General features: G+C 39.8%; 1 protein-coding gene across 1 annotated transcript in view; it reads right to left on the bottom strand.

The window, feature by feature from the left end:
- Window positions 1-9,758: 9,758 nt before the first annotated feature.
- The window catches only part of MAMDC2 (MAM domain containing 2), a 135,947-nt gene continuing 118,485 nt past the window's right edge, over window positions 9,759-27,220 (bottom strand). Inside the window, exons 12-14 of the mRNA XM_028117377.1 lie at window positions 16,877-17,136; window positions 10,817-10,901; window positions 9,759-10,673 (exon numbers count right to left, since the gene is read on the bottom strand). Coding sequence (XP_027973178.1) covers window positions 10,609-10,673; window positions 10,817-10,901; window positions 16,877-17,136 — 410 coding nt within the window. The 3' untranslated portion in view covers window positions 9,759-10,608. The remainder of the gene's footprint in view (window positions 10,674-10,816; window positions 10,902-16,876; window positions 17,137-27,220) is intronic.

Here is a 27,220-nt window from a genome sequence, read left to right as displayed (position 1 = left end):
TATGAGGAACACTGGGTGTTGTATGTAAGTGATGAATCATTGAATTCTTCTCCTGAAACCAATATTGCACTGTATGTTAACTAACTAGAATTTAAATAAAAATTTGAAAAGAAAAACAAAACAAGCAGTATCACAAAACAAGAGCTAAAATGGCCACAAATATTTGAAAATATTCACACAAAGTATAAAAAAGTGCCAATTATTACAAAGCAAATATAAAATTAGCTTTTCAAATTAGTCAAAAATTGAAAATGATAATCTTTCATCCAATGTTGGTGAAAGATTAACAAAATTGTCATTCTGGCACCAAAAAGAAAATTGCTGATGTTAGAGGAAATCAGTTCAGCAAGTTTTTTCAGTATAATCTAGAAATATAGATGAAAGTACCAAAATTGTTCATGCCTCTTGAGTCAGTATTTTCCTTTTATGAATTTACCCTAAGTAAATATTCAGAGATGTGAAGATGAGATGTTCATCAGAGCATGTTTTACTTCAACAAAATACTAGAATTAACTTAAATATCCAAAAGGGATTGATTAAAGGTGTTTTCAAAACATTAAAAAAAAAAGGAATTAACACTGTTAACAATTAGGCATGGTTTTATTGTCTTTTTTTCTATTACCTACTTCTTAAACAATTGCACATGAAAGACGTGCATACATTCTCCTCTTAAAAATTAGAACAACACAGATCAAATTAGTGCGCATTTGACATCTTTTCCTCAATCTTGCTGCTGTGTCTCTTATTCACCAGAGCTAACTACCCTATACACATGTTCAGTGTGTAATGTAATGTCCTTTAAGGCCATTTTTATATTTACATGCATTTTATCTACATTACATAAATGTGTTATGTAAAGGCGTAATATATTACATGCATGCATATAAATGTATTAACATTACTATACAGTGGCTAACTGAACATAATAAGAATAAATAAAATAAGGTAAGAATAGTTATGCAATTTTGTTTTTCATGCAAAAATGTATTTTTGAGATATATCCATGGTGACACATATATAAAACCTGTTCCTTTTTAACTGCTGTAGGGTTTTTGTATGACTATATTTCACTTTATCCATTACTCTACAGATTTGACGTATAGATTTCTTCCAGTTTTTCATTTTTACAAACATTGCTTCAGGGAACATCCTCAAACATGTCTTTATGTATAGGCAATAGCATTTCTCTAGGATAGATACCAAGAATTAAAATTGCTAGACTATATACCGCACTAATTACTTTCCTTCAGTTTCTTGACATTATTACATGTGGCCAATTTCTAGTAACTGATTGTTTGAGACTTATGTGAAAACAAAATTTCTCTCTTTTGTCCATCTCTCTCCAGTATTGACTTTGGCTCCAAAGCCATTCGCTGTCTGTCACTCTCTCTTACACACACCCCCCCCTGTCCTCTACACAGTGGTCTCTCTTTTCCCACAGGATCCAGGTTCCGTGGGCGCCCTGAAGTTTACCTAAGTTTTGGAGCCCCTCTGAAAAAAACACAAAATTACAAATTAGGATAGTGATCATTTATTCCAGAATGAGAAGAAACCCCAACTTCAGCACTAGTGACATTTTGGGTAGGATAAAATTCTTCTTGAGGAAAGAGGACACTCTGGTCCTGTGCATCGTAGGATAGTCAACGGCATCCTTGGCCTCCACCCACCAAGAGTCAGTGGCACCTCTCCAGATTCGACAGCAAAAAATGTCTCCAGACATTGGTAAATGTCCCCTAAGGGGTAAAATTGCCCCCTCTCCTCCGCCCGCCCCCGGTTGAGAAGCTCCGCTCAAATCCCACCCACACTTTGTGAGTATAGAAAAAGAAGGGAGACTTTCCAGCTCCTCTTACGAGTCTAACCATGTCTAAATCCCCAAACTTCTTGGAAAATTAATGGCAATGAAAATGTCCTATCTTACTCATGGACATATGCACAAATACATAGCCATGTTAATAAAAGTAAATATATCATGACCTAATTGGGTTTGTCATAGGAATTCAAGGTTGATTAAATACAAGCAAATCAAATAAATTACTATGATGCTTCATGTTAAAAGATTATGGGACAAAGATCCAAGCAGAAAAAGAAGCATTCAATTGTTTTCAACACACATTCATGGTCGAAATTTCTAGGAAAATACGAGTGGAAGAAAACTCCCTTTAACCAGGAAAGGGTGACTCCAGAACCCTTTAGGAAACTCATGTCCAATGATGGGATGTTTAAAAATATTCTTTTAAATTCTGGAACAAGTCAAGGACGATTCTATTACTCCTTCTATTGAGGCACTATGTTGGAGATCTTAACCTCCTAAATCAGTTAGGAAAATTGAACAGATAGAGGAGTTAAAAAAGGAAAACCAAAACTGGCCTTATTAAGAAATCTGACCTAACAGCAAAAGAGAATTGCTGTAGGCAGCATAATGGCTCCCCAAAGATGCCCACGTTATATTCCCTGGGACTTGTGAATAGGTTACCCCACATGGCAAGAGGGAATTTATAGCCGTGATTAAGGTAAGGATCTTGAGATGGGGTGATTATCCTGGATCATCCAGGTGGACCCATATAATCATGAGGGTCCTTAAAAGAGAGAGGCAGGACAGTCAGGACCAGAGGGGACGTGAAAATGAAAGCAGATGTTAGAGGGAGAACAGGGCTGGAAACCGAAGCCTCTAAAAGCTGGAAAAGGCAAGAAACGGATTTTCTGCTAGAGTCTCCAGAAGGAACACAGCCCTGCCGAGACCTTAATTTTAGCTCCATGAGACTCATTTTCAGGACTCTGACTTCCAGAATTATGAGATAATGAATGTGTTGTTTTGTGCCACAGAAAGCACGGTAATTTGTTGCAGCAGTGGTAGGAAGTGAATGTAAATATAGAGTCTGTTCTGAGAAATAATAGAGAGCCTAGCAAGTTGGCTGGATATAGTTCCAGAGAAATCAAACGCTTAAAGGGAATAGACAAAAGTTTACTTTTTTTTCAGAAGAAACCATATGGGAATATCTTTAAAAACACAGGGTAGGAAAGAGTTTCTTAAGACAAAAAAAAAATGTATAAATCATAAAGAAAATAAAAAGATGATTAATTCATACATATTAAAAACTAAGGCCTTTCATAAATCAAATTCACAATATGAGCAGGGAGGGGAGAAGCCACATAGTAGAAGAAAAAGAGATATTTACAACATTTAAAATAAACAGAAGCTTAGTATCTGGAATATTAAGAGAATTCCTATAAATCTGTAAGAAGAAGATACACAGCTCACTAGAAAAATGGGCAAAATAAATAGGCATTTTGCACAAGGTGAAACATGAATGGTCATAGAACATATGATAAGATGCTCAATTTAATTCGTAATTAGAGAAATGTAAATTAAAACTTCAATGAAATGTAATTTCCTAATTACCAGATGGGCAAAAATTAAAATCTTGACATTTGCATGTTTTTGGCACTCATCTATACTGGTAAGAGTTGTGTAGATTAGAACTGCCAGTTGGGAAGCAGTTTTCCCTCATTTAGCATAGTGTACCTATCATACAAACCAGCAATTCACATGTCAGAGAGGCAACCCAAAGATATTCTTTTACATGGGTACCTGGGTACTTGTATGAGAAATATTTTAGCAGCATTGTCACAATAGCAAAAATCTAGAACCAACTCCAATATTCATCAATGGTAGAATGAATTAATAAATCACAGTATAATCATTTCATGGAATATCATACCACGGGGAAAATGAATTAACTACAGCTAGAAATTCAACATTGCTGAATCTCAAAAACATCATTTTGAGTTAAAAAGACAAATCACAGATGGATATATACACAATGATTTCCTCTGTATGCCTTTTTTTTTTTTGAGAGAGAGAGAGTGTGCACATGCAACCCCATGTGCATGAGTGTGGGGGGGAGGGGGAGAGGGGGCGAGAGAGAGAGAGAGAGAGAGAGAGAGAGAGAGAAAGGGAGAGAGAGAGAGAGAGTGTGTCTCAAGCAGGCTCTACGCCCAATGCAGAGCCTGATGTGGTGCTCAGTCTCACAACCCTGAGATCAAAACCTCAGCCAAAATCAAGAGTCAGACATAGAAAGTTAGACATTGCTAAATTAGAAAAAAAAAATTTACAATGTGTCCATGTAATTCACTATGTTAAAAGATTAAAGGGGAAAAATCATATTATCTCACCATATGCAAAGAAACGTCTGATGAAGTTCAATGTCTATTTGTAATAAGTTCTTAGAAAACTATGAATGGCACTGAAGTTTTTGAACTTGATAGATGCTACTTATCAGAAACCTGGAGCACACATGCTAACTAATGGAGAAACTTCCTATTCCTTCTCATTAAGATCAAAAGACAGATGCAGGGGGGTGGGGGTGGCAGGGCACCTGGGTGGCTCAGTCCCTTAAGCCTTTTGAGCAAAAAAGACAAATTACAGATTCGGCTCAGGTTGTGATCTCAGGGTCCTGGGATTGAGTCTCACGTTGGGCTCCTTGCTGGGCAGGGAGCCTGCTTCTCCCTCTACCCTTCCCCTCTGCTTGTGATCTCACTCTCTCTCTCAAATAAATAAATAAAATTTTTAAGAAAAAGAGAGAGAAAATGCACTAAGGGATTTAAAGATTCTGTGCTGTATTTTTTCTGCTTGCCCCACTATGTCCGATGTCCTCCCCTCTTCATCCTGCTCTGTAGCCTGGGAGATTGATTTCAGATGATTTTGTCCAACTGTAGGCTAATGAGAGTTTTCTGAGCATGGTTGAGGTGGTTAGGCTAAGCCATGATGATCAGTCGGTTAGGTGTATTAAATGCATTTTCGAATTATGATATTTTCAACTTACAATGGGTTTGTTGGGACATAGCCCCATCGTAAGTTGAGGAATATCTGTATATGAATATATTCATGCATATCTATACACACATACATATGAAAAATACATGATTTCTTTCTCGTTTATCTGAAAATGTCGTGATTTTGTTCTTCCGAATGATAAAATTCCCAGGTGACGTGATTTTCTCTCAACGTGTTAAAGGTATTATTCCATTATCTTCACACCTTCCTCATTGAGAAGTTTGATTTCGTTTCATTTTTATTCCTCTGTAATTCATCTGTCTTCTGGTTGCATTTGAAATCTCTCTGCCTTTGATATTTCATAATGATGGATCTAGGTGTGGATTTATTTTCACTTACATTGCTCAGAGTTTGTTAGACTTACTGATTTTAAACATTTTTATCCATAACCAATTCTGAAACTGTCTCAAATGTTCTACCTTTGAATCTTCCCTCCCCCCATTCTCTCTTCCGGGAACTCTTACTGTAATACCCTGGATGCTCTCATTCTCTGCCTCCCTCATATTTTTCATTTCTCTCTCTGTATTGTATTCACGTTTCTTATCTTATATTCTAGTCCACCAGTTCTCTCCTGTTAGGTACGTCTAATTAGATATTTGCCTCTTCCATTGAATTTTTTATTTTAATGACTATATTTTTCATGTGCAGAAGTTCTATTTGGTTCCCTTTAAGATCATTCTGCCTGCTCATTTTTTCATAGCATATTGCCTTTTATGTGTTCAATGCTTATTTTTTTTGGTGTCTATTTTTAAAATCGTTATTTTAAAGTGTCTATCAGAAAAATTCATCATGTGAAGTCTTGGGTATCTAATTCTGCTGTTGACAGCTGACCAAATGTGTTGTAATTTTGGATTGGGAGTCCTTTTTCTGTGTAGTTTTATATATGGGGAAATATGTGTAGCCTGGGTTAAGAGTCATGGCCTTCTAAAGAAGGTTTAAAGTTGTTTTTACCAGTTTCCCCAAGGATCCTCACCGGCCAGGGACACATATTCACGTTAAATTTTTAGAGTGTGGATTTCCAGACCATGAAATGTTGCTGGATGAACGAAAATCTTTATATCCCTTGTGATTCTTGAAATCCACACACATATTTGTATTAAACTAAATGTTTTTAATTGAGGATTTGTTTCTTTACTCCAGAAATATTTGTTGAGTATGGCAGGCAGTTGGGGGCACAAAATTGGAAAAGCGACCATTTTTGAGAAGATGGCCATAAAAACAAGAATTTAGGTTTAGCATGATACGTTTTGCTAGGGTGTGTGTGTGTGTATACACACACACACAGGATGAGCAGCCCAGAAGAACCACTAACAGCAGTTGGAGTAGGAAGAGCAAAGGGAAAGGCACTGCCCAGCTGCTGGTTAAAATGAGCCTAGCATTGTTAGTACAAAACGAGAACGTGATAACATGACAAGATTCTATGGTTGCTTTCTCCTTAAGATGGCACTATAAACTCACAATTCCTTTGTAAAGAAAGAATACATTAAAAATAACTGCTATTTATAAAAAAAAAATTTCACTCAAACCTTCTAATATAAACTAGGATGGCTTTTGTGTTTCAGACACTAAGTGCTTTTAGGTGTCCCTTTCCTTTCATCTTTACAGACACCCGAAGATGTAGAGACAAGGAGTAGTCTGCCTCATTTTGCAGACTAGTAGTAGGAATCAGCGAGGGTGTAAGTGACTTGCCCCCAGTCCCGAAGCTGGTAAGTGGCAAGGCCAGGATTTTCTCTGGGACACCCTGAGACCATGACCTGAGCTGAAACCAAGAGTAGGGCACTCAAGCAACTGACTGAGCCGCCCAGGCGCCCCTGTCACCAAATCTTGGCTGAACCTTTTCTTCTTCCACATTAAACCAGACCTTGCATCAGAGGCCCTATCTTCTCCTGCGCTTCCTTCTACACATCATCTCCAGATAGAAAATTTTAAGAGAGAAGGCTACCTGTATGGAAAAAGTAGTTGGTCTTTGAAGCACTTGTGTGTTTAGGTAAGAGTTAAAGTAAATGCAAATACTGTGCTTAAATTGTCAAGCGGTACCGATTAGCTAGCATGCCTTCTGCGAGGGCATTTCTAAACCCGAGGAAACTATATCGTGCTAACTAGCCTTTCATATTTTCATCCAGGCGAGATATAGTTAAAATGAATGGCAAGAGCAACCTGGAAAGGAAGAGAAGCATCCAAAGAGTGAATCCTGCCAAAGGAACGTTAAGCGAGGAGGGGTAAATTAATCCCCTTACCTTCCACCTCCTCGCTCTTCGTATATGAACTACACGTTGTTTCTTAACAACTGGTAACAATTACCTCTTTCCTTTCTGCCCTAACTTAATAACTAATTGCCAACCCTCACATTCCCCCCCCCCCCACCAAATTCCCAAAGCTGGTGTCCCAAATAGTATTTATTTATTTTTAATTTCAAGTTTTTATTTAAATTCTAGTTAACTAACACATATGGTAAAATTGGCTTTCGGAGTAGAATTTAGATTTATCACTTACATTCAACACCCAGCACTCATCACAGGTGTCCTCCTTAATGCCCATCACCCATTTAGCCCATCCCCCCCATCCACCTCCCTCCACCAACCCCGTCTGTTCTCTATTGTTGAGTCTCTTATGGTTTACTTCCCTCTCTCTTTTTTTCCCTCCTTCTCCTATGTTCATCTGTTTTGTTTCTTTAATTCCAAATATAAGTGAAATCCTATAGTATTTGTTTTTCTCTGACTTATTTTGTTTAGCATAATACCCTCTAGTTCCATCCACCTCATTGCAAATGGCAAGATTTCATTCTTTTTGGTGCCTGAGTAATATTCCACTGCATATATCTACTACTTCTTTATCCATTCATCTGTCGATAGACATTTGGGCTCTTTCCATAGTTTGGCTATTGTGGACATTGCTGCTATAAACTTTGGGGTGCACGTGCCCCTTCGGATCACTGTGTATCCCTTGGCTAAACACCTAGTAGTGCAATTGCTATGTCGTAGGGTAGTTCTATTTTTAACTTTTTGAGGAGCCTCCCTACTCTTTTCCAGAGTAGCTGCACCAGTACTATTTCTGGTTTGGCAACCTCTGGAGCAATTTTGGTAGCCAATAAATCCTCTGGAGTGGGAGAAACTTGGAACCTCTGCCTACGGATTAATTTGGTATTGGGGGTGGAGTTGGCAGGAGAGCGGGCGGGTTCAAGACGCAGTGATGAGGAAGGGGAACCCTCTGGAAAGAGAAAAGCAGAAGATGTACACAGGTTTCCCAGGGAAACACACCAGGTTCAAACCTAAGCCTTTATACCAGCTGCTGAACCTGGACAAATTCAGTTTCTCTATTTATAAAATGGAACTATCACTAGATCTACTTCATGGGTTGTTATCAGGATTAAATGAATGGATTCATATAAAACTCTTTGAACAATGTCTGAAGATAGTAAGTATTCAATAAATGTTAGCTCTGATTTTTATGGTGGATTTATGTAATCCCTAAGCAAGGAGGCTAGTTGAATGACTCAATTTAGTCACTACATATTATAAACCCCTTGCTATGCACGAGATACTATGTTAGGTCCTGGAGACACAATTTTCATTTCTTTATTCAGCAAATACAACTAAGCTCTGGACAGGAATAACAGGGTGAGGAAATTATAATGCCTAGCATACTGTTGAGTTGGTTCACGTATCTTGAAAACTTCCTCAATTCAACTCTATTTAGGGATTTGATTTGCAAAATTTTGCTTTACTATAGAAGTTTATTTTATTGTCTCCATAAACCTTTGGATGTTTATTTTGAATAGTTGAGTCTCGTTTTTTGTTTTCCAAGTAATGTGGTCTTCAGGGAAGTATACTACTCTTTACAGATTAACTTAAGAGTTTTGACTTTTTTTTTTTAAGTAATCTCTATGCCCAGTGTGGGGCTCAAACTCACAACCCAGAGATCAAGAGTCACATGCCCTAACAACTGAGCCAGCCAGGCACCCACCCAGAGAGTTTTGACATTCTTGAGCGGGAATACCACCCAACTCTGTGAGAACCATGGGTTTTTGGCCATACAAAGCAGGAAGAGGTATGGACCTTGGGGTCAGAGAGACCTGACTCCAAGTTCCTCCAGTGAGCAGTTATGGAATCTTAAATAATTTGTTCACTCTTTTGAGCCTCAGTTTCTTTCTCTGTAAAAAGAGATAATAATATCTCCAATTTGGAGGATGTAGGGAGGGTTAAATTCATTCATTCTTCATTCATTCATTCAACAAGTATTTATATGTGGAACACCTACAACATACCAGACATTGTTCTGGGTACTGAGACTACACAAGTAAACAAAACATGCAAGAATCCCTATCCTCATAGTGTTTATATTTTAATAAGATAAAAGTTGGTGAAAAATTAAGTTGGCTTATACGAAATAAAACACTTTAAAAACCAATTATTGTATCAATGTATGCAGTGTTTATATCACTAATAGAAGCCTAAGAAGAGCTTAACTGTGGCAGAGTAGCAATTCGAATTAGAATCTGCAGTTGTGTACTGGAGATCTTCTTCTTTCTTTTTTTTTTTTTTAAAGATTTTATTTATTTATTTGACAGAGAGACACAGTGAGAGAGGGAACACAAGCAGGGGGAGTGGGAGAGGGAGAAGCAGGCTTCCCGCCGAGCAGGGAGCCCGATGCGGGGCTCGATCCCAGGACCCTGGGATCATGACCTGAACCGAAGGCAGACGCTTAACGACTGAGCCACTCAGGCGCCCCTGGAGATCTTCTGAACAAGAAAAATAATGTAGAAATGAGTTAATTGCTAGTGAAAAGATTTTCAAATTACCTTTTATTAGGTAATCTTGTAAGAGCTGTTTGGGTATACAAATATGTATATACAATTTTCTAAACATGTAAATAAAAAGCAGTAGTTTAGTATATCTGCTTGAATTCATATTACTCAAAACCTTACCAAACCATTTAATAAAAAAACCCAGTAAAATTGCTTAACATAGCCTAAAAAATTTTGGGTGTATGTCCATAAACATTTTCAAGCTTGCTTTACAAAAAAAGAGTGCAATTTCTAATCCATGTGTTCAGAGTGACTTTCAAAGGAGTTCAAAGGGGGAAAAAAGAAGGTAGCATTGCCTTGTAATACAGCATTAATTAATACTGACTTACCCTGGGACATTCATGAAAAGATCCTTTGTTATCACATGTGGTAAAAATATTTAAAAATTAATACTCCAAAAAAATTAATACTCCCTTTCTATGAATAAAACATAGGCAATAAGATTTTATTTTCTTAGACTGACTTGTTACCATGAAAAAAACTGCATTCATTCTGCAGATACTACTGACACCTCATATTATTACTTTAAAAATAATTAATGATGCTTGAAATTCAAAAAGAAACCTGCAAGACTTAGTCTCCTCCCAATACATTCACTGAATGCAGAGTTAAATGAGCACATCTCATTTTGCTTGTGCCCTTCATTTGCATACTTTAAAATGACTGCAATACAGTACATTTGCATTTTTAACTGGAACCAAAATTAAGATGAGTGATCTTTGCAAAATCAACATCCTGTACTTTCATAACAGTTGTCATACGCAGAAAGGAAACAAAACAAAACAAAACAAAACAAAAAGCCCTGAGTCAGTATTTTTTGCAAAAGTAAATGGGAAAAAGAGTGCTGTGCTGTGAAGTCATTTTATAACTTATGAAATGGTTAAGACTGTCCAGTATTCATTCGTTCTGCTTTCATTTCGATGGAAGAGAGGTATGGCTCTTGTTTAGTTGATCCAATTCAGATCATTTCTTAAAACTCAATTTCGTTTAAATCCTCAGAATATCCTGATGATTGCTGAGTTAAATCTTCCATTTCTGTCAGGAAAGACAAATAAAAAAGAGACAATAGTAATTTTCTCTATTTTTACTGTAGAAAAATAATTTGCATTCTTATGATTTGAGGCTGAGGCAAAATCCCCTTTCAATCAAGCTGATATAATTGGGAAAAACATTGTTACCTGTGCAGGGTCCTGCTTGGAATTTAACATCATCAATGGCAATATCACTTCTCACAGACGGTCCCCGAATGGCTTCAAAAATTACCTGGAAAGTAATGCAGTTTGAATTTAGAAAGAGAGTCATCCTGACAAAACAGTACTCATCAAAACCACAATGAGATATCACCGCACACCAGTCAGAATGGCTAAAATCAAAAACACAAGAAACAACAGGTGTTGGCGAGGATGCGGAGAAAGGGGAACCCTCCCTACACTGTTGGTGGGAATGCGAGCTGGTGCAACCACTCTGGAAAACAGTATGGAGGTTCCTCAAAAGTTGAAAATAGAGTTACCCTATGACCCAGCAATTGCACTACTGGGTATTTACCCCAAAGATACAAATGTAGGGATCCGAAGGGGTACGTGCACCCCAATGTTTATAGCAGCAATGTCCACAATAGCCAAACTGTGGAAAGAGCCCAGATGTCCATCGACAGATGAATGGATAACGAAGATGTGGTGTACACACACACACACACACACACACACACACACACACACACACACACACACACACTGGAATATTACTCAGCCATCAAAAAGAATGAAATCTTACTATTTGCAACAATGTGGGTGGAACAAGAGGGTATTATACTAAGCGAAATAAGTCAATCAGAGAAAAACAAATACCATGTGATTTCACTCATGTGGAATTTAAGAAACAAAACAGATGAACATAGGGGAAGGGAAGGAAAAATAAAATAAAATGAAAACAGAAAGGGAAGCAAACCATAAGAGACTCTTAACTATAGGGAACAAACTGAGGGTTGCTGGAGGAGAGGTAGGTGGGAGCATGAGGTAACTGGGTGATGGGCATTAAGGAGGGCACATGAAGTAATGAGCACTGGGAGTTGTATGCAACTCATGAATCACTAAATTCTACCTCTGAAACAAACAAAACACTGTATGTTAACTAAACTGAATTTAAATAAAACATTTTTAAAAAAATAAATAAAAACAAAAATAAAAAAACCAATACTCGTCAGGCAGATCCAGGCTGTGTGGGTCTGGAAGCTTTGACTGTTTTTCAAGCTCCTTAAAGGAAAGAGATACAAAATCACACATTCAAATCTAGGTACAAAAGAGAGTACTTATTTGGGATTTTAAAGAAATTCACAAGTTACTAGAGCCTTGGAAATTTAGGTCCCTTTCTTCTGAGATTTCTTTAGTCAGTTTCCCAGAAATGCTCACCTAGAAATGCTTCCTGTTGGTGACCTGGTTTCCCCTCCCCACGTAGAATATTCTGGCCCCAGCATTCACAGGGCATATGAAAGTCATGGGCTAGAAGTTTAAGCTTTCTTAGGCTCTCCATAAATCTACAGTGATACCGGTACTAGGTGGAAGAATTTAACATGGCTGATGAGACCATGTATGAACAGCAAAGCATAATCATTAAGTTTACCAAAAGGACAATGGTTCACTTATCAAGTCAAATACCATAATATCCAAGAACAGCCCTGGAGGAGAGAATCAGTTCCCTAATTTTAGATCCTGAGAAGAAAATAACTGATCAAATATTCAGATTCTAGGGAAAAGAGGTTACATTACCAGTTCTAAAGCTGCCCCAACAACAATGGTTAATAAACCACTGAATACTGCAGGGAGGCTCATGGGTAATGAAAATGATCCAGAAGGCACATTTGCTCTACTCATTTTACGAGCAAATGACTCCCCATTGCACTAGTTTATGATTTAAATTAAATCAAAGAATATAAAGTAATTAATAAGCATATGAAACTATCTTGAAATTAATGACTCAAAGAAGCTTTAATGACAGAAATGGGCAAAATAACATTATTAAAAATTCTAAGGACACAATCCCAAACAAGAATCCAAATAAGTAGTTAGAAGAGGGGAAAAATGTCCTAACACATCTAGATAGGAGGATATAGGAGTGCAGTTAATAAGCATTCTGGTTCTCTGGACATCACTAAAATCTGGTTTTTGACCTCCAAGTCTACAATGGAAATATAATAAACAAATTACCCGATGGAATTATATTCAGAATAGTGTGCAGTTGAGCCAAACACTTGATTTCATACAACTTTCTCCTTTGAATTTCCTTAATACTTGAGCGATAACCATTTTATACCATTATGGTTTACCCCTCGTATTGCAGATACACATTCTATTATTAAATAATTGTGGTTATTTAAGAACTAGATAACAATTTATTTTTTCTTTCAATTTAACTATTTTTTTTCAAATGGCTACTAAGTTGTTAGGACATAAATACTTACTAAGTTATTTGGAAAACTCCATAATAAATGAAACCATTATGTATTACTTTTACATTAGTGGCACCAGGAAAAAACTGAGACTAAGCATACCATGAACAATAAAATTTGGAAACGTGGTGTTAGATGAGTACCCAGCATGTAATAATTCCTACTAAATGTTAGTCAGTGTGACGAACAATATATATGATATAAATATTTCAATGAGCTAAGAATTTGTCTACCACTTTCTTTCAATAGCATCAAACTAAAAGAACCCAGGGAGGAAAACAGAGAGAGCAGAGGAGGAAAGATTAAGCAAGGAATCCAAAGGAAATAAAATCACTTCGTGTTTTTGATCAATAGCAAGTCAAGTGTGGCTTAGCACTTTATTAAACCCCAACGAAGGAGCATGATTAAAATTTTGCCAATTGATGCATTTCTTCTACAAGGATGGTCGGATGATTGGAATGTCATCAGGAGGCCACCCACTTACCTCCCCTACAGGATGACTCAAATGTCAGAAGTACTATAGCACTCTGAAAGTCATCTACACATGCCCACCCCCACCGATGACACACACATTGACTTCTCCAGCTTTGTTCTTTTCCCTGAACTCCAGTCTCACATCCTACCACTTACCTGACATACCCATGTGGATGTCTAACAGACATTGAAAATGTTGCATGTCCAAAAAACCCCACCTGTTACTTTCCCTCCTGTGCACACTGCCCTCACACCTCCAGATATGCCCCCACCTAAAGCCTTCCTCATCTCAGTAAATGGTAACTCCATTCTAGAGGTTGCTCAGGCCAAAACCCATGGACTCATCTTGATGCCTCTTTCTCTCAAGCCCCACATGCCATACATAAGTCCTGTGGGCTTCTGATGCATCTCACGTCTGGCACACAGCCCTAGCTACCACTCCTTCTGCCAGGACTATTGCAGTAGCCCCAAAGTCTCCTTGCCTCCCTACAGTCTACTCCCCAGGTAGTAGCTGGAGTGATCATTTAAAAATATTAACCAGACTGCATTACCTTAAAGCCATCTGATGGTTCCTCATTGCTTCTGGAATAAATTCCAAACTCTACCATGATGTCCAAGGCCTTTCATGATTACACCCTGATACTTCTTTGATCTCATTACCTGATCAGCTTGACCTACTTTTTTTTCATAGCACTTATTATCACCTGATGGTACATTATATATTTTTGGTTTACATTTTCTATTTCTCCCCGCCTAGAATGTCAACTAAAAGAGGAAGAGCTCTACATGTTATGGTCATTGCTGTATCCCCAGTGCTTAGGATAGCAAGCAGTCAATAAATATTAATTAAAATGAGATATTTTGGCCTCATACTTTAGGAACTCAGTCTGGATGGCAATGTAACTATTGAGAATGTCATGGCTGCCATGGCGACATGAATTAGAGACTGAAGATATTTGGGAGGGAATATATTTTTAGAAACAATAACATCTTTTTATACTTTGGGACTTTAAAGTATATTAAACCTTTTCACATACATAATCTCATTTGACCCTGTAACTCTGTGATGTCAGCATGGCAGGAATTATTACCCCATTTTGAAAATGTAGAAACACTCTGAGAGAGGATGAGATTTCCCCAAGATCACCCAGTGCTTATGACACCCAGGGGAATGAGTATATTTTGGAACTTCCGTGGTAGGAGGAAGTGTAAAGTCGTGGCTTAGGGATACACACTTTGGGACCAGTCAGATCCGGGACTGAATTCTCACACTTCCACTTACCAGCTGGACATTTAGTTTCTCCATCTGTAAAGAGGAGCTATAAGATCAACCGGAAGAACTTATGTACAGCTCCCAGTGCTGTAAGTGCCTGGCACAGAGAAGACGGAGGGTTCATTTGCATGGGTGTGTCTGTGTTTTTATTAGACACTAAGATGTTTTGAAGAAACTAGTTCAGCCTGGTCTCCAGATAGTCATTTGGGATTTGTGATGGAATCACTAAATCCAGAAGGAAATTCCTCATGGCAGATTCCTATCTGTTCCATTTTAAGACAAAGGGAATGGTGTGGAGTCTTCTTTCCAGGTTGTGAGCTAAAAATCTCCCAGGCCATTCTGCACCCTTTGAACTTGAACACCTCAAGATGCTACCTGAGACGCCTAATTACTTTGGGATCAAAAAACCATTTCAAACAACCATCTACCCAGCAAGTCTAGTATATTCAAGGCCTTGGACTCAACTCCTTGGGTTTAGATGCTGAGAAGCCATCTGTTCTCTTGAATTCAAATCCCAGAACCCTTGTGCATCAGCAACATTTGGGAGTTATAAAAAAACATCAATGCTCAGGCTCCTCCCCGAGAGACTCAGATTCACTTACTCTGGAACAGAGATGCTCCATCTTTAGTGTACACCTGAATCACCAGGAGGGCTTGCTAAGACACGGATTTCTGGTGCCCTCCCCCTCAGGTCTGGTTTAGTAGTTCCAGGTGGGGCCCAAGATAGTGCATGTTAGGTACATGTCATTTTAGGTGAATTTGCATTTCAGGCGTCGCTGCTGGCCTCAGGACCACACTTTGAGAACATGTGAATAGGATAGGAGTGTGAGTGCCCTAAGAGCCTAATGCAATTAATCTACCATCTCAGAGTGATGATCAGTTATATTAGTAAGTTCTTGAATGATGCACTTTCCTTCTGTAACAGACATTAAAGCACTATACACTTCGTTCCTGGGGCTGTTATTCTTCACTCAATCTCTCGATAGTTTTATCCATGACACAATACAGGGCCATCCCCAGATAATGGCTCACATTCCCTCTATCGTTTGTTCTTCAGGAACACAGCACCCTGACGGGCCCACCTGAGCTTCTGCAGTCCCTTCCCATTTAGATCTGAAGAATATTCCATGTGGTTATGATGGTGTAAAATGAAGCCCTTATTGTGAAGACCTCGGCCCAGGAAGATTTGGGCTTAGCCAAGCAGCCAGTGGTTAAAGTGCTGACGACCCAAGACTATATTCATCAGTCCGAAGCAAGGATGAGGAGGAAGCAGTGCTTTTAGTGGAAGGTTGGAGCTCAGAATTCTACAGAGCAATTTCAGGAACAACCGGGCTCTGAAGGTTATTTCCCCAGAGCTCTCTGGAGCTTTGGGTCAGAGGAGGCAGGGGAAGTCAGTGGCTGCCAGGAGGCCCCTGCCCACCTCTAGACTAGATTGGCTGCTCAGCCTCACCAACTGGAATGTGAAAAGCTCTTCCCTGGTGCTGCCCAGCTTCGCTCATGACCAGGATGCTGTGGGGCAGAGGTCTCCTACTGCACATGAGACTCGGGACTCAGGATCAGCACTCTCAGCTTCTTCCACGTCATTGCAGACAGAGGCGTAACATTTCCTCTGGACCACACACTCTGTTAAATAGAGGCTTGCCGCTGAAGGCCTTGCGTGTAGGTAATGATGAGGGGAAGATGCAGCTGGGCCAACTAATTAGGTAATACCATGTTCAGAAGAAAAGAGGACCATTTTAGAGACATGCAGGACACACAGAATGCACTTGATCCTCAGAATGTGCCAAGACAAAAATAGCCACCCTTTCATCACTAAGTTGCAAAAATCACTTTACAAATAAATACCCAGAGCTTACTCTGCCCACCTCATCTCCTATTCACTGCTGAGATTTAATCAATAGAGACTAATTATGTTTACTCTTAAACAAGTACTGCCTTTATCTATGACCCTGAAAAAGAACAGAACGTTCTTTTAGGTAGCAAGAAGAAGAAAGAATAGCAGAAGCTTACAGGACCCCTTTTTATCACTTGGCTCTTGTGGCTTACCTGGTGCTGCCTCTCACAATTGTACTCAATCAGCCCTCGCAGCCAGGAGATGCTCTGTTCACCTCGTCTTCTCCATAAGAGGGACTCTTCACTCTCACCTTCCCTCTTCAGATAAACACTCAGCAGGCCGGTCCCTGCCCCATACATGTGGTAGAAAAAGGTCAAGCACTGTTTGATGGCGACTCCTCTCAGAGGCCAGGACAAGAGCTGTGCTTTTTGTCCATACACCATGTGGGAGGCCTCGATGTACATGTAGTAGCCTGGAAAGCAACACAAAATCAGGTATTGTCAAACATGCGCACACACACACATATGCACATGCGCAAGGAATATTCCCTTCTTTCTCTTCTGAGTAGTGTTCCTGGAAACAAATTAAATGAATGACTTCACCACCATCCTGAGGAAGGATGTTATAATTTTGGAGAATATAATCCAAGAGGAATAGACATGCTACACAATCTAGACCATCAAAATAATTCTTTTCTCTTAATAATTTAAAATTCATTTTAAAATATAGGATGTAATTAATGTTATTATTATAATACTAGCATTATGCCACGGATGTGGTGGTTAACATATGGGACTTTACCCTACTAATTCATGGACAATGTTCTGGAGCTTCTAGACATGGGTTTTGGGGAGACAGCATGGATTTTGTAGTCAGGTAGGTAGGTCTGGGTTCAAGTCTTGATTCTAATATTTGATCCTGGTCTAAGGAATTATCCTCTCTCAACCTATATTCATCATTTTGAAATAAGGATTAATACTATCTGTTTATACATATATAAATATATGTAAATTATATTACATTTACTTTTCCTGTCTTATTTTTAATTTGTTTTTAATTTGCTGGTTTCACGCAGAAGATTTGTCTGCACATAAATAAAACAGTGGTGTGCTGGAACCAGCCTCCATTGGCTCCCAAGAGTCAATTGGGTGGCTTCCGTTGATAGGTCCAAATGACTTCATGTTGGTAGTTTGAAATGGGCCATGATGGATGTATTTGCCCCATAGAAAGCAGACGTAGCTACAAATCAGCCATGGCCCCCCACCCCCCAGTATAACTGGTTAGTGTTAAATAATTACCATCCAGCCACTTAAATAAGGCATAAGGCTATATATGAATAGTAATTTCTAGATTAACATCCCAGTGATATAATTCTGTAGACCTGAGGCTCATTTTAGAAAAGGTCCTGGACTTCATATCTGTAGTTCTTAACCCTGGGTCATTTGATAAAAGTTTATGTCTCTTCCACCTGAAAAACTACGCACAAATGTCTGCATGCATTTTTGTCTTCTTGGCCCACACTGATTTTTTAATATACATGATGTAAAACATAATCTTTATGTAGTGTTCAGTTATTCTTTCATGCAGAAATTAATGGCCAAAGTGAGGGTAAAAAAAAAGAGAGCCCAAATACTGCATGCAGATGAAATGGTCTCTAGGGCATCTTTCTTTACAGTTGGATGTTTAATTAATTCACTCTAGTCATTTCCCCAAAATGCAAGGCTTGAAATATCCCAACCAGAATTGATCAGAAGCTCCATCTGTGCTTCTGCAGGGCATTCCTTCTTTCTCCCACTTCCACACACACAGACCTGAGAAGTCCCACAGGCTATTGAAGAGGTGGGAGAAATAGTCCTGCTTAGGTGGGTCTTATCAAACTGTATGCACTGTGCAACACCTTCCCCCAGCGTTCCACTCAGTAAAGTCGTCGCGCTGCGAAACCGGGCCATCAGAGTCATGGGATGTGGCCTTCATCAACCAGCCTTGCCCAGGATCTCCCTTAAAATATTACAAATGATACTGCCTGTGTTTCTGGAGTGTTCACCAATGACATCCTCTTCACTAAACCAACGGTCAATATTCAGCCCTTGTTGTTTTTGTCTCATCTAGCATTGACGATAATACATCACTTCTGCCTCCAACAAGTACTTTCTTTTTTTTTTAAGATTTTATTTATTTACTTGAGAGAGAGAGGGCGAGAGAGAGAGAGAGAGAGGGAACAAGCAGGGGGAGCAGCAGAGGGAGAGGGGGAAGCAGACTCCCCACTGAGCTGGGAGCCCAATGTGGGACTCGATCCCAGGACCCTGGGATCATGACCTTAACCGACTGAGCCATCCAGGTGCCCCCTACAAGTACTTGCTTAACTTGGTTTGCAGGACGTCTACTGTCCTGGTTTTTCTCCCACTTCACTGGTCTCTCCTTTGCTAGTTCATCCTTTCTTCTCTGACCTTGTGCCCTTGGAGTGCTCCAAGGCCCTGGTCTCAAACTGCTTTATTTTCACTAACTAAGTGATCATCATTTCACACGTGAGTGATCTCATCTTGTTCCATGGCTTTTAATGCTACATATGTTATTGTAGCACAAATTTAAATTTCCACCCCTTTGCTGAAACCCAAATGTGTTTATTCAGACTGCCTAATGGACATCTCCCCTTGTCAAATAGATACCTCCAACCAAACATGTCCAAGACTAAACTCCAACAGCCTCACCCTGAAACCCACTCTACCCTTTTTGGTTGGCCAGGCCCCAAACCTGGAAGTCCTGCACCACCCCCTCCTCCCCTCACTCTCACATCCAGGTCGTCAGAAGTCCCATTGCTCTATCTTCAAAACATGTCCGGAATCCGGTTATTTCTCTTCTCACCACCTCCCTGCTACCTCCTGATCTGAGGCACTAGTATTTTTCACTTGGATTAATGCAATACTTGTTAGCTAGTCTGCCTGTCTCTGCCCTTAATCTCTCCAATCTCATCTCAACATAGTACCCATAGTGAACAGAAGCTAAATCTTACCACTCCTCCGCTCAAAACCTTCCACTGATTCGGCATTTCCCTCAGAGTAAAAGCTGAAGGCCTGAGAATGGCTTTTAGGACCCTATAATCTCTTAACAATTTTCTTACCTCGATTTCTACCACATTCTTCTGCTACTGCCTTTCTTCTTACTCATTCTGTATTGCGTGATCACATTGGTCCCTGTGCTGTTCCTGGGATACAGTAGGTATGCTATCACCTCAGGGCCTTTGCATGTGCCAATCCCTCTGCCTGGAATGGCTTTCCTTCCATATCATCTCAGTCTCACACTCTCATTTCTAAGTCTTTGCTCAGATATTTCTTTTTCCATCAGGCCTATTCTGACGGCACTGTTTCAAATTATAATCCCCCTCTGGCACTCCTCATTCCCTACCCTCTATGATTTCCATAGCATTTCACTGCCTCTCGACATACTATAGAGTTTTCTTATTTTTTTAGCTTTGCCTGTCTCCCTTCTCTAGAACACACATGGGCAGAGATACTTTCTTGTTCACTTCATTGTTATGCCTCCAGGTCCTAGAACATAATATATACTCAATAAATATTTGTTGAATGAACAAATGAATGCATTTTCTTCAGCAGCTCTAAGCCCCAAACCAGTTCGACCAAGGTCACTCCAGTTGTGTGAGGGTCTTGGCAATGATACATGCACTTGAGTAGGATGCTCCAAGGCCAAACTAAAATCCAAGTGTTGATAAAATTAAAGTCATATCAAAGCAAATGTTCTCAAACTAGTACCATGCCATTTGATGCATTTTTTTTAAACCAAACACATATTAGATTATTTTTTAACGTTGTTATCCTTCATTCTTTCACTGGCAAGAAAACTGCTGTACAAGAAGCACTGGGGTTTTTGTATTTTCAGCAATGAAAGGAAATTTATTATTCTTTTCTTTAACATTTTCTAACTTAAGCTAGGCTGGATGTAAAAAAAATACAGATATACATCATCTTAATAGAAGAGTATATATATTCTCTCTCTCTCTCTCTCTATATATATATATATAAGATTATTTATTTATTTAAGAGACAGTCAGATGGTGGGGGTAGTGGGGAGGGGCAGAGGAAGAGAGGGAGAGAAACTACAAGCAGACTCTGCGCTGAGCGCAGAGCCTGACGTGGGGCTTGATCTCATGACCATGAGATCACAACCTGAGATGAAACCAAGAGTCGTATGTTTAACCAAGTACGCCATGCAGGTTAATTAAACTCTATGGAGAATAAAGTCAAAGCATGAAAATGACCATGGTTTATCACCTACCTCTGCACAAAGGTATCCCATGCTATCCCATACATAAATTAGTCGTGTAGTGCCCTGAAATCCTACCTTATTGCATGTTTAACCTAAAAAAAAAAAAATTCCTCCAAAAAAAATAAGAAGAAAATCAGAAAAATAACTTGTATCTGGCTTTGGGGTTCTCAGAAGGCCCACTTGAATTCTAAATAAAGAACCTTGACTAAAGATGAAATGCTCAGGGGCGCCTGGGTGGCTCAGTAGTTAAGCGTCTGCCTTCGGCTCAGGTCATGATCCCAGGGTCCTGGGATGGAGCCCCGCATCGGGCTCCCTGCTCGGTGGGAAGCCTGCTTCTCCCTCTGACCCTCCCCCTGCTTGTGTTCCCTCTCTCGCTGTGTCTCTCTCTGTCAAATAAATAAATAAAATCTTAAAAAAAAAAAAAAGATGAAATGCTCAGGTAGGGAAGAAAAGCAGGCTCCTCTAAAAGATGCTGTCCCCGGGAAAATGGAAAGTAGAGAGCATCAGGGCTCTGAGATGGACATCTTTGCAGAATGGAAAGGAAGCAATGGATCCATCATGAGTGAGAGACGACCTAAGAAGCACCTTCCCTCTAGTGATGACAGCATGCATCCTACTGGTAACAGTATGAATCCCAGACAGAATTAGTCTGAGATCCTGGAAGAGAGGAAAACCCTTAATAACCCCCAGGATTAAATGAAATTCTTTCCTTTTTGAGTACAATGCACTAACCATTTAGCCTCCAACGGGTGACGCATTTCTCTGGAAATGCTTTCAGCTCATGCACCACTGGGTCTCAGGTATTAGGCTGAAATCATTACCTCAGGTCTCCGGTTCCCGAGATCTTTGTGTTTCAGACCATAAAGTATGAAAGGAAATCTCCCAGGCTTTTGAGCTGTGTAATTATTCCACTTTGGGAAGACAGAGGTAACATCCAGGGGGATGTGAGTACAAGGCCTTGTGCCTTTCTGGGGCACTGACACAAGTCTATTTTTCTGGAGTAACGTTAGCCTCTCCAAAAATCCTTGATATCTTTTCTGTTAAGCACAAATGCATATTCCATGAGGTAATACCAATTTAAACCAATCTAGATCAATGTCTATACATATAAACAATTTTAACATGTTTGCCAATGGATCAGAACTTGTCTGTCTGATGCACAGACCAATTATTCCTCCTGATTCCAAATATGTTTTTCCTTTTGACTTGCATGTGACACTTCCTTTTCCCAGAAAAGATCAGAGCTTCACAGAGAGCCAGTCTGTCTCACATGTGTTTGGAAAGAGGAGAAAAGCCCCATGTGTTGACAAGCTCTGCCACATTATAACTCCAAATGTTGTCTGTCTCCGCAAACAAAAGCCCTGGATGGGAGCCAGGAAGCCCCAGTGTTGAAACCTCAGACCAGCTTACATGTTCGTGTACATGAAGGATTTCAATCTGTGGAAGGGATTATTAACCTAAGTCACTTTCTCTCTGTGGGTCATTGTTTAACATTCAAGACAGGGTTCCAATGGATCTACGGGGAGATTGGGGTCCCATCTGTTCTTTGTGCAGCAACTGTGATGTTTTGAGACACACACCATATCCATAATTTGGAACAGTGAAGCAGCTGTTCCTTCAGTCTTGGTGCCTGCCCCCTCTCAGCAGGGCCGGGAAGGAACTCGAGGGGCCTGTATGAACCATGTGAACTGAACAGCTAAACTGCATTCATTAAGCTGAAGAGGAGTTTGAACAATCAGGGAAAAAAAAAAGACATCAGGACTTTGGGCAGAACCACAGCTAAATGTGTCTGTCTAAAATTGCTTTTTACTATACCTTCTAAATGATTCTTAAAGCTTGTCATAAATGAGTTATTGTTTAAGGGGGATGGAGTTTCAGTTTGGGGAAATGGAAAGACTTCTGGAGATGGATGGTAGTGATGGTCGCGCAAAAGTGTAAATGCACTTTACTACCACTGAAACGCACACTTGCAAATTATTAAGATGGTAAATGTTGTGTTATGTATATATCATCAATTTTTAACAGCAGCTTGCCATAGAAGCCTTCTCTGTGTAAGTAGGTTCTGACAATATCAGGAACTAGTGTGATAAGATAAATCATAGAAGGATTGACGGACACTGAGGATTTTGATAATCGGGAGCTAATTTCTCAGATGGTTACAGACTAGCCGGGTAGCCTTCTTGCTTGTCTGGATATCAACTACTGCAATTCTCAAAAGACAAGGACCAGGGGGCAGCTGGGTGGCTCAGTCGGTGGCTCAGTTGGTTAAGCGGCTGCCTTCGGCTCAGGTCATGATCCCAGGGTCCTGGGATCGAGTTCCCCATCAGGCTCCCTGCTCAGCGGGGAGTCCGCTTCTCCCTCTGCCTTTGCCCCTCCCCCTGCTGATGCACTCTCTCCTTCTCCCTCTCTCCCTCCCTCTCTAATAAATAAAATCTTAAAAAAACCAAAAAGACAAGGACCGGAATTCAACTGCTAATAAATTTCAGCTGTATAACAGACATATTACATATATAATTGTGGTTTTCTTTTGTCAGCATAATTTTATAAATACATGTCATTATTTGGTATTTTAATGCATCCTTGATATTTCTATCACACAAGAGCGAATGTTCTTAGAAATGAAGACTTCACCCTTAATTATTAAAAATATGGAAGACTTATTGAAACATTAAACGATATCACAAAAGAAACAGATGCTGTCTCTCTCTGGAAAATCATTAAGAAAATGATGAATAGCTGCTTTTCTAGAAAGCAGTTGTGGGGAGGCAGGCCTGGAGGACTTTTAATCTATTGGCCAGTAGACTCAGTGAGCTAGGAAATGTTACAATTGAAGGCATTTTCTCACTAAACTGGATAGTTATCTATTGATTTATTTATCCCACTATCTCTGGGCCACAAAATCCCCGTAAACTCCAGGGCAACTAAAACTAATGTTTAGAAGGATTCTGAGAGCATGGCGGCATATAAATGTTAATAAAATTCCAATAACCAATAAAATCCTGCGAACTTTAAAACCTGTCTTTACTACCTTGTAAATAAGAAGCATCTGCGTCAGGAAAGACAAATCCTGCAGAGTCGCTCCCTTGTCCATGCAAGTCCAGAGTCATCTGTCACAAATGCCTGTATTATTTCATTAATGAAGGATCCAAATCGTAGGGCAAGAGTTTTGGGTTTTTTTCTTTTGGTCTTTGTTATTATTTTACTAGCATGACTGGTCCTACTACATGACTGACTTAATCATTGGAAATATTTCCCAAACTTTAGTCATACAAATACCAACTTCATGATTTGATTTTGTCTGTCCACAAATCTGCAGTATTATCCACTTATATTTTTCTATAAATAGATTCCATTTTTATTACATAAATACATTTATTCAAATAGGAAACTTTTATTAGCGTGAAAGCAGGAAAAAAGCTGTACATCTGGGAAATAATGGGTTTGATGGAGTGGTTAGGTATTTTTCCTATACATGGATATAAGTATCAAATTAAAAAATATTCATCCACATAACACTTAAATTACCCAGTGGTAGTTTGGAAAACATTGTTTTAAGGTCTACCAAGCGTTCTGGTTACGACTAAGTCATTTTACCTGTAGTCATAGGCCACGATTTTCTATTTATAAAAGCACAGATGATGATACAGAACAATGATTCCAAGAAAGCATTCCAGAGACGAACATCACATTTTATCAAAGTTTCACTAATTATAAAAAATAACAGGGGTGCCTGGGTGGCTCAGTCAGTTAAGCATCTGACTGTGGCTCAGGGTCCTGGGATCAAGCCCCGCATCGGGCTCCTTGCTCAGGGGGAGTCTTGTCTCTCTCCCTCTACCCTCTGCCCCTCCCTGCTGCTGGTGTGTGCACGCTCTCTCTCTCTCAAATAAATAAATAGAGTCTTTTAAAAATTGTAAAAATAATACAATTCATTTGAGTGGAGCTGATACAGTATCAAAGCTTTTCACAAATATAATCTTAGTTATGATCATCATAGCAACCCTAAGAGATTCACAGGACATCTCTTGTTAACTTTATTTTATATTAGGGGAAACTGAGGCTCAGAGAACTTGTGTGACCATGCCACAGGCTATGAAGGCAGTAAGTGGCAGAGTCAGCTCACTGTTCATTGATGTTTCCACTAGACGACACCACTAGATTCTGGAAAGATTTATCGCATCGCCAGATAGTAAATCGGGAACTACAGCTCCCTTGAAATTGCTATGTATGATGATGTGTTGAGTCTAAGAAACACAATAAACTGGCATGTCCATATGGACATGTGGCTTTTGTGAGCTTCTCTTTTTATTTAATGGGCCTATATTTACTGCCCGTCTAATGCAGTTGTCTCTAAGCAGCTCTGTATGCCTTTCCTCTTCCTATTTCCTTCTTGAGTGTGTTCTTCCAAGTGTAAACTGATAGGCTTGAAGGACGGAAAGTGAAAAGGTAGAATGCAGTCTCCAAGACCAGAAACTTCCATTCACAGGGCTTCTCTTTAATGTATCTCTCTATTTAATTTGCCTGAGGTAGACCTGACTCCAGGGCGTTTGTCAAAAGCAATCAGTTAAACAAGTGTTTAACATTGCAACCGCCTGAGGTGATATTAACAATTGAAGCTAACAAAAGACTGACCAAAAATTTTTAAAGAAGAAAACTAGGTCATGGGATGGCCATGGGCGGAGGGCAGGGAGGGGCTTTGCAAAGCTCCAGAATATTCTTGGCAACCTCCGTGGCTTCTCAGAGGTTCCCATAGGATCAAGCAACCAACTGGACACAATAGAGGCCAAGTTAATGAGGCATCCTTGTACCAGTTCTCCCTCCTTTCTTGCTTTCCTACCCTCGTTCCACACTTCGGCTCCTTGGGACCACAGCTCCAAAAGTACAACCTGTATACAAACCTGTATCTTGGGCTTCACTTTCTTGGGAATCCTACCTGAGAGTGTCCTATAGACCGACCCAGTAGAATCATTTACAGTTCCCCGAAGCCGCCACGATACTTAGTGGTTCCATACTTTGCATGCACCACTCCCTTGTTCTGAAATGCTCCCTCATCCTGCCAATCTTCATGGTGAACTCTCACTCATCCTTCAAGATACTCCCAAGGAGAGCTAGCTGCTTCTCTCTGTGTGGTTCCATCTCCTCTAGAACTTAACCCTATTATTTTACTTATTATAATTTGGGGGCAATTATTTGGTGCACAAGGCATAGTCGATGCTCAGAAAATGGGGCATAAATCAGGATCTTCTGGATTTATGACTGCTCCCAGTTCTAAGATGTTTCATCTTATAGACATGTAGCCTGTGAAACTGGTGGCTCGAACAAATAAATGTTTTAAAGGGAACCTTATTGCTTCTGCTTTAATTTTTGAACGGGTGATACTTGTCATTTTGGGGTCTGAGAGCCAATATACCCGCCTACATGTGGCTCCAGCCATTGGACTCCAGAGAAAGAAGCAGCCACCCTTTCAGGCTTTAGGATACACAATAGGTGTGCAGGTTACAGCACTGGAGTTCAGTTTATAACATTGGTTCACTGACATCAGAAACAGCTCAGAAAAGAATTTACTTTCTGCTAGATGCATTTCTATAGAGGTCTAAAAATAACATGAGTTTGAACATATCCTTTCCAAGAGAAGATACCCCTCTTTGGTTGAAAGGTGTTGGGGTGAGATCATGCTGCTATATGAAGAATTGTGCCTTTCACATATAAGCTGTCACAGCTGTTCCAGGTCGTTTGTGGTCTCTTAGTGTCATGTAGGCGGGGAAACTCCGGTAAGACAGTGTGGACAGAATATGGCCATTAGAGACTGACGTTCCTGAGATTCTGTCCCTACTCTACCTGTTACTACTATGTGGCCCTGGAAAAACACTTAACTTCTCTGAGCTTTGGTTTTCTCGTGTGAAAAACAGGCATCCACTTACTTTACTTCCACTGACTTCGTGGTAAGGATGTGTTTACAGACTGAATGTCTATGTCCTCCCCAGATTTATATGTTGAAATCCTATCCCCCAACGTGATGATATTAGGAGGTGGGGCCCTTGGGAGCTGATTAGATCATGAGGGGTGAATTCTTTTCAATGGGATTAGTACCCCTTTAAAAGAGAACCCAGAGAGAGCTCTTGCCCCTTTCAGCCACGTGGGGACATAGCGACAAGATGGCCGTCTATGAACCAGGAAGCAGGCTCTCACCGAATCTGTTGGCGCCTTGATCTTGAACTTTCCAGCCTTCAGAACTGAGAGAAAGAAATGTTTGTTGTTTAAGCCATCCAGTCTGTGGT

The sequence above is a fragment of the Eumetopias jubatus genome, unplaced genomic scaffold (genome assembly GCF_037043125.1).
Source record: "Eumetopias jubatus isolate StellerSeaLion01/CBP00866 unplaced genomic scaffold, mEumJub1_p1.0 scaffold_15, whole genome shotgun sequence".
Lineage (NCBI taxonomy): Eukaryota > Metazoa > Chordata > Mammalia > Carnivora > Otariidae > Eumetopias > Eumetopias jubatus.
The sequence above is the reverse complement of the archived record's forward strand: the minus strand, read 5'-3'. Positions and strand labels throughout refer to the sequence as shown.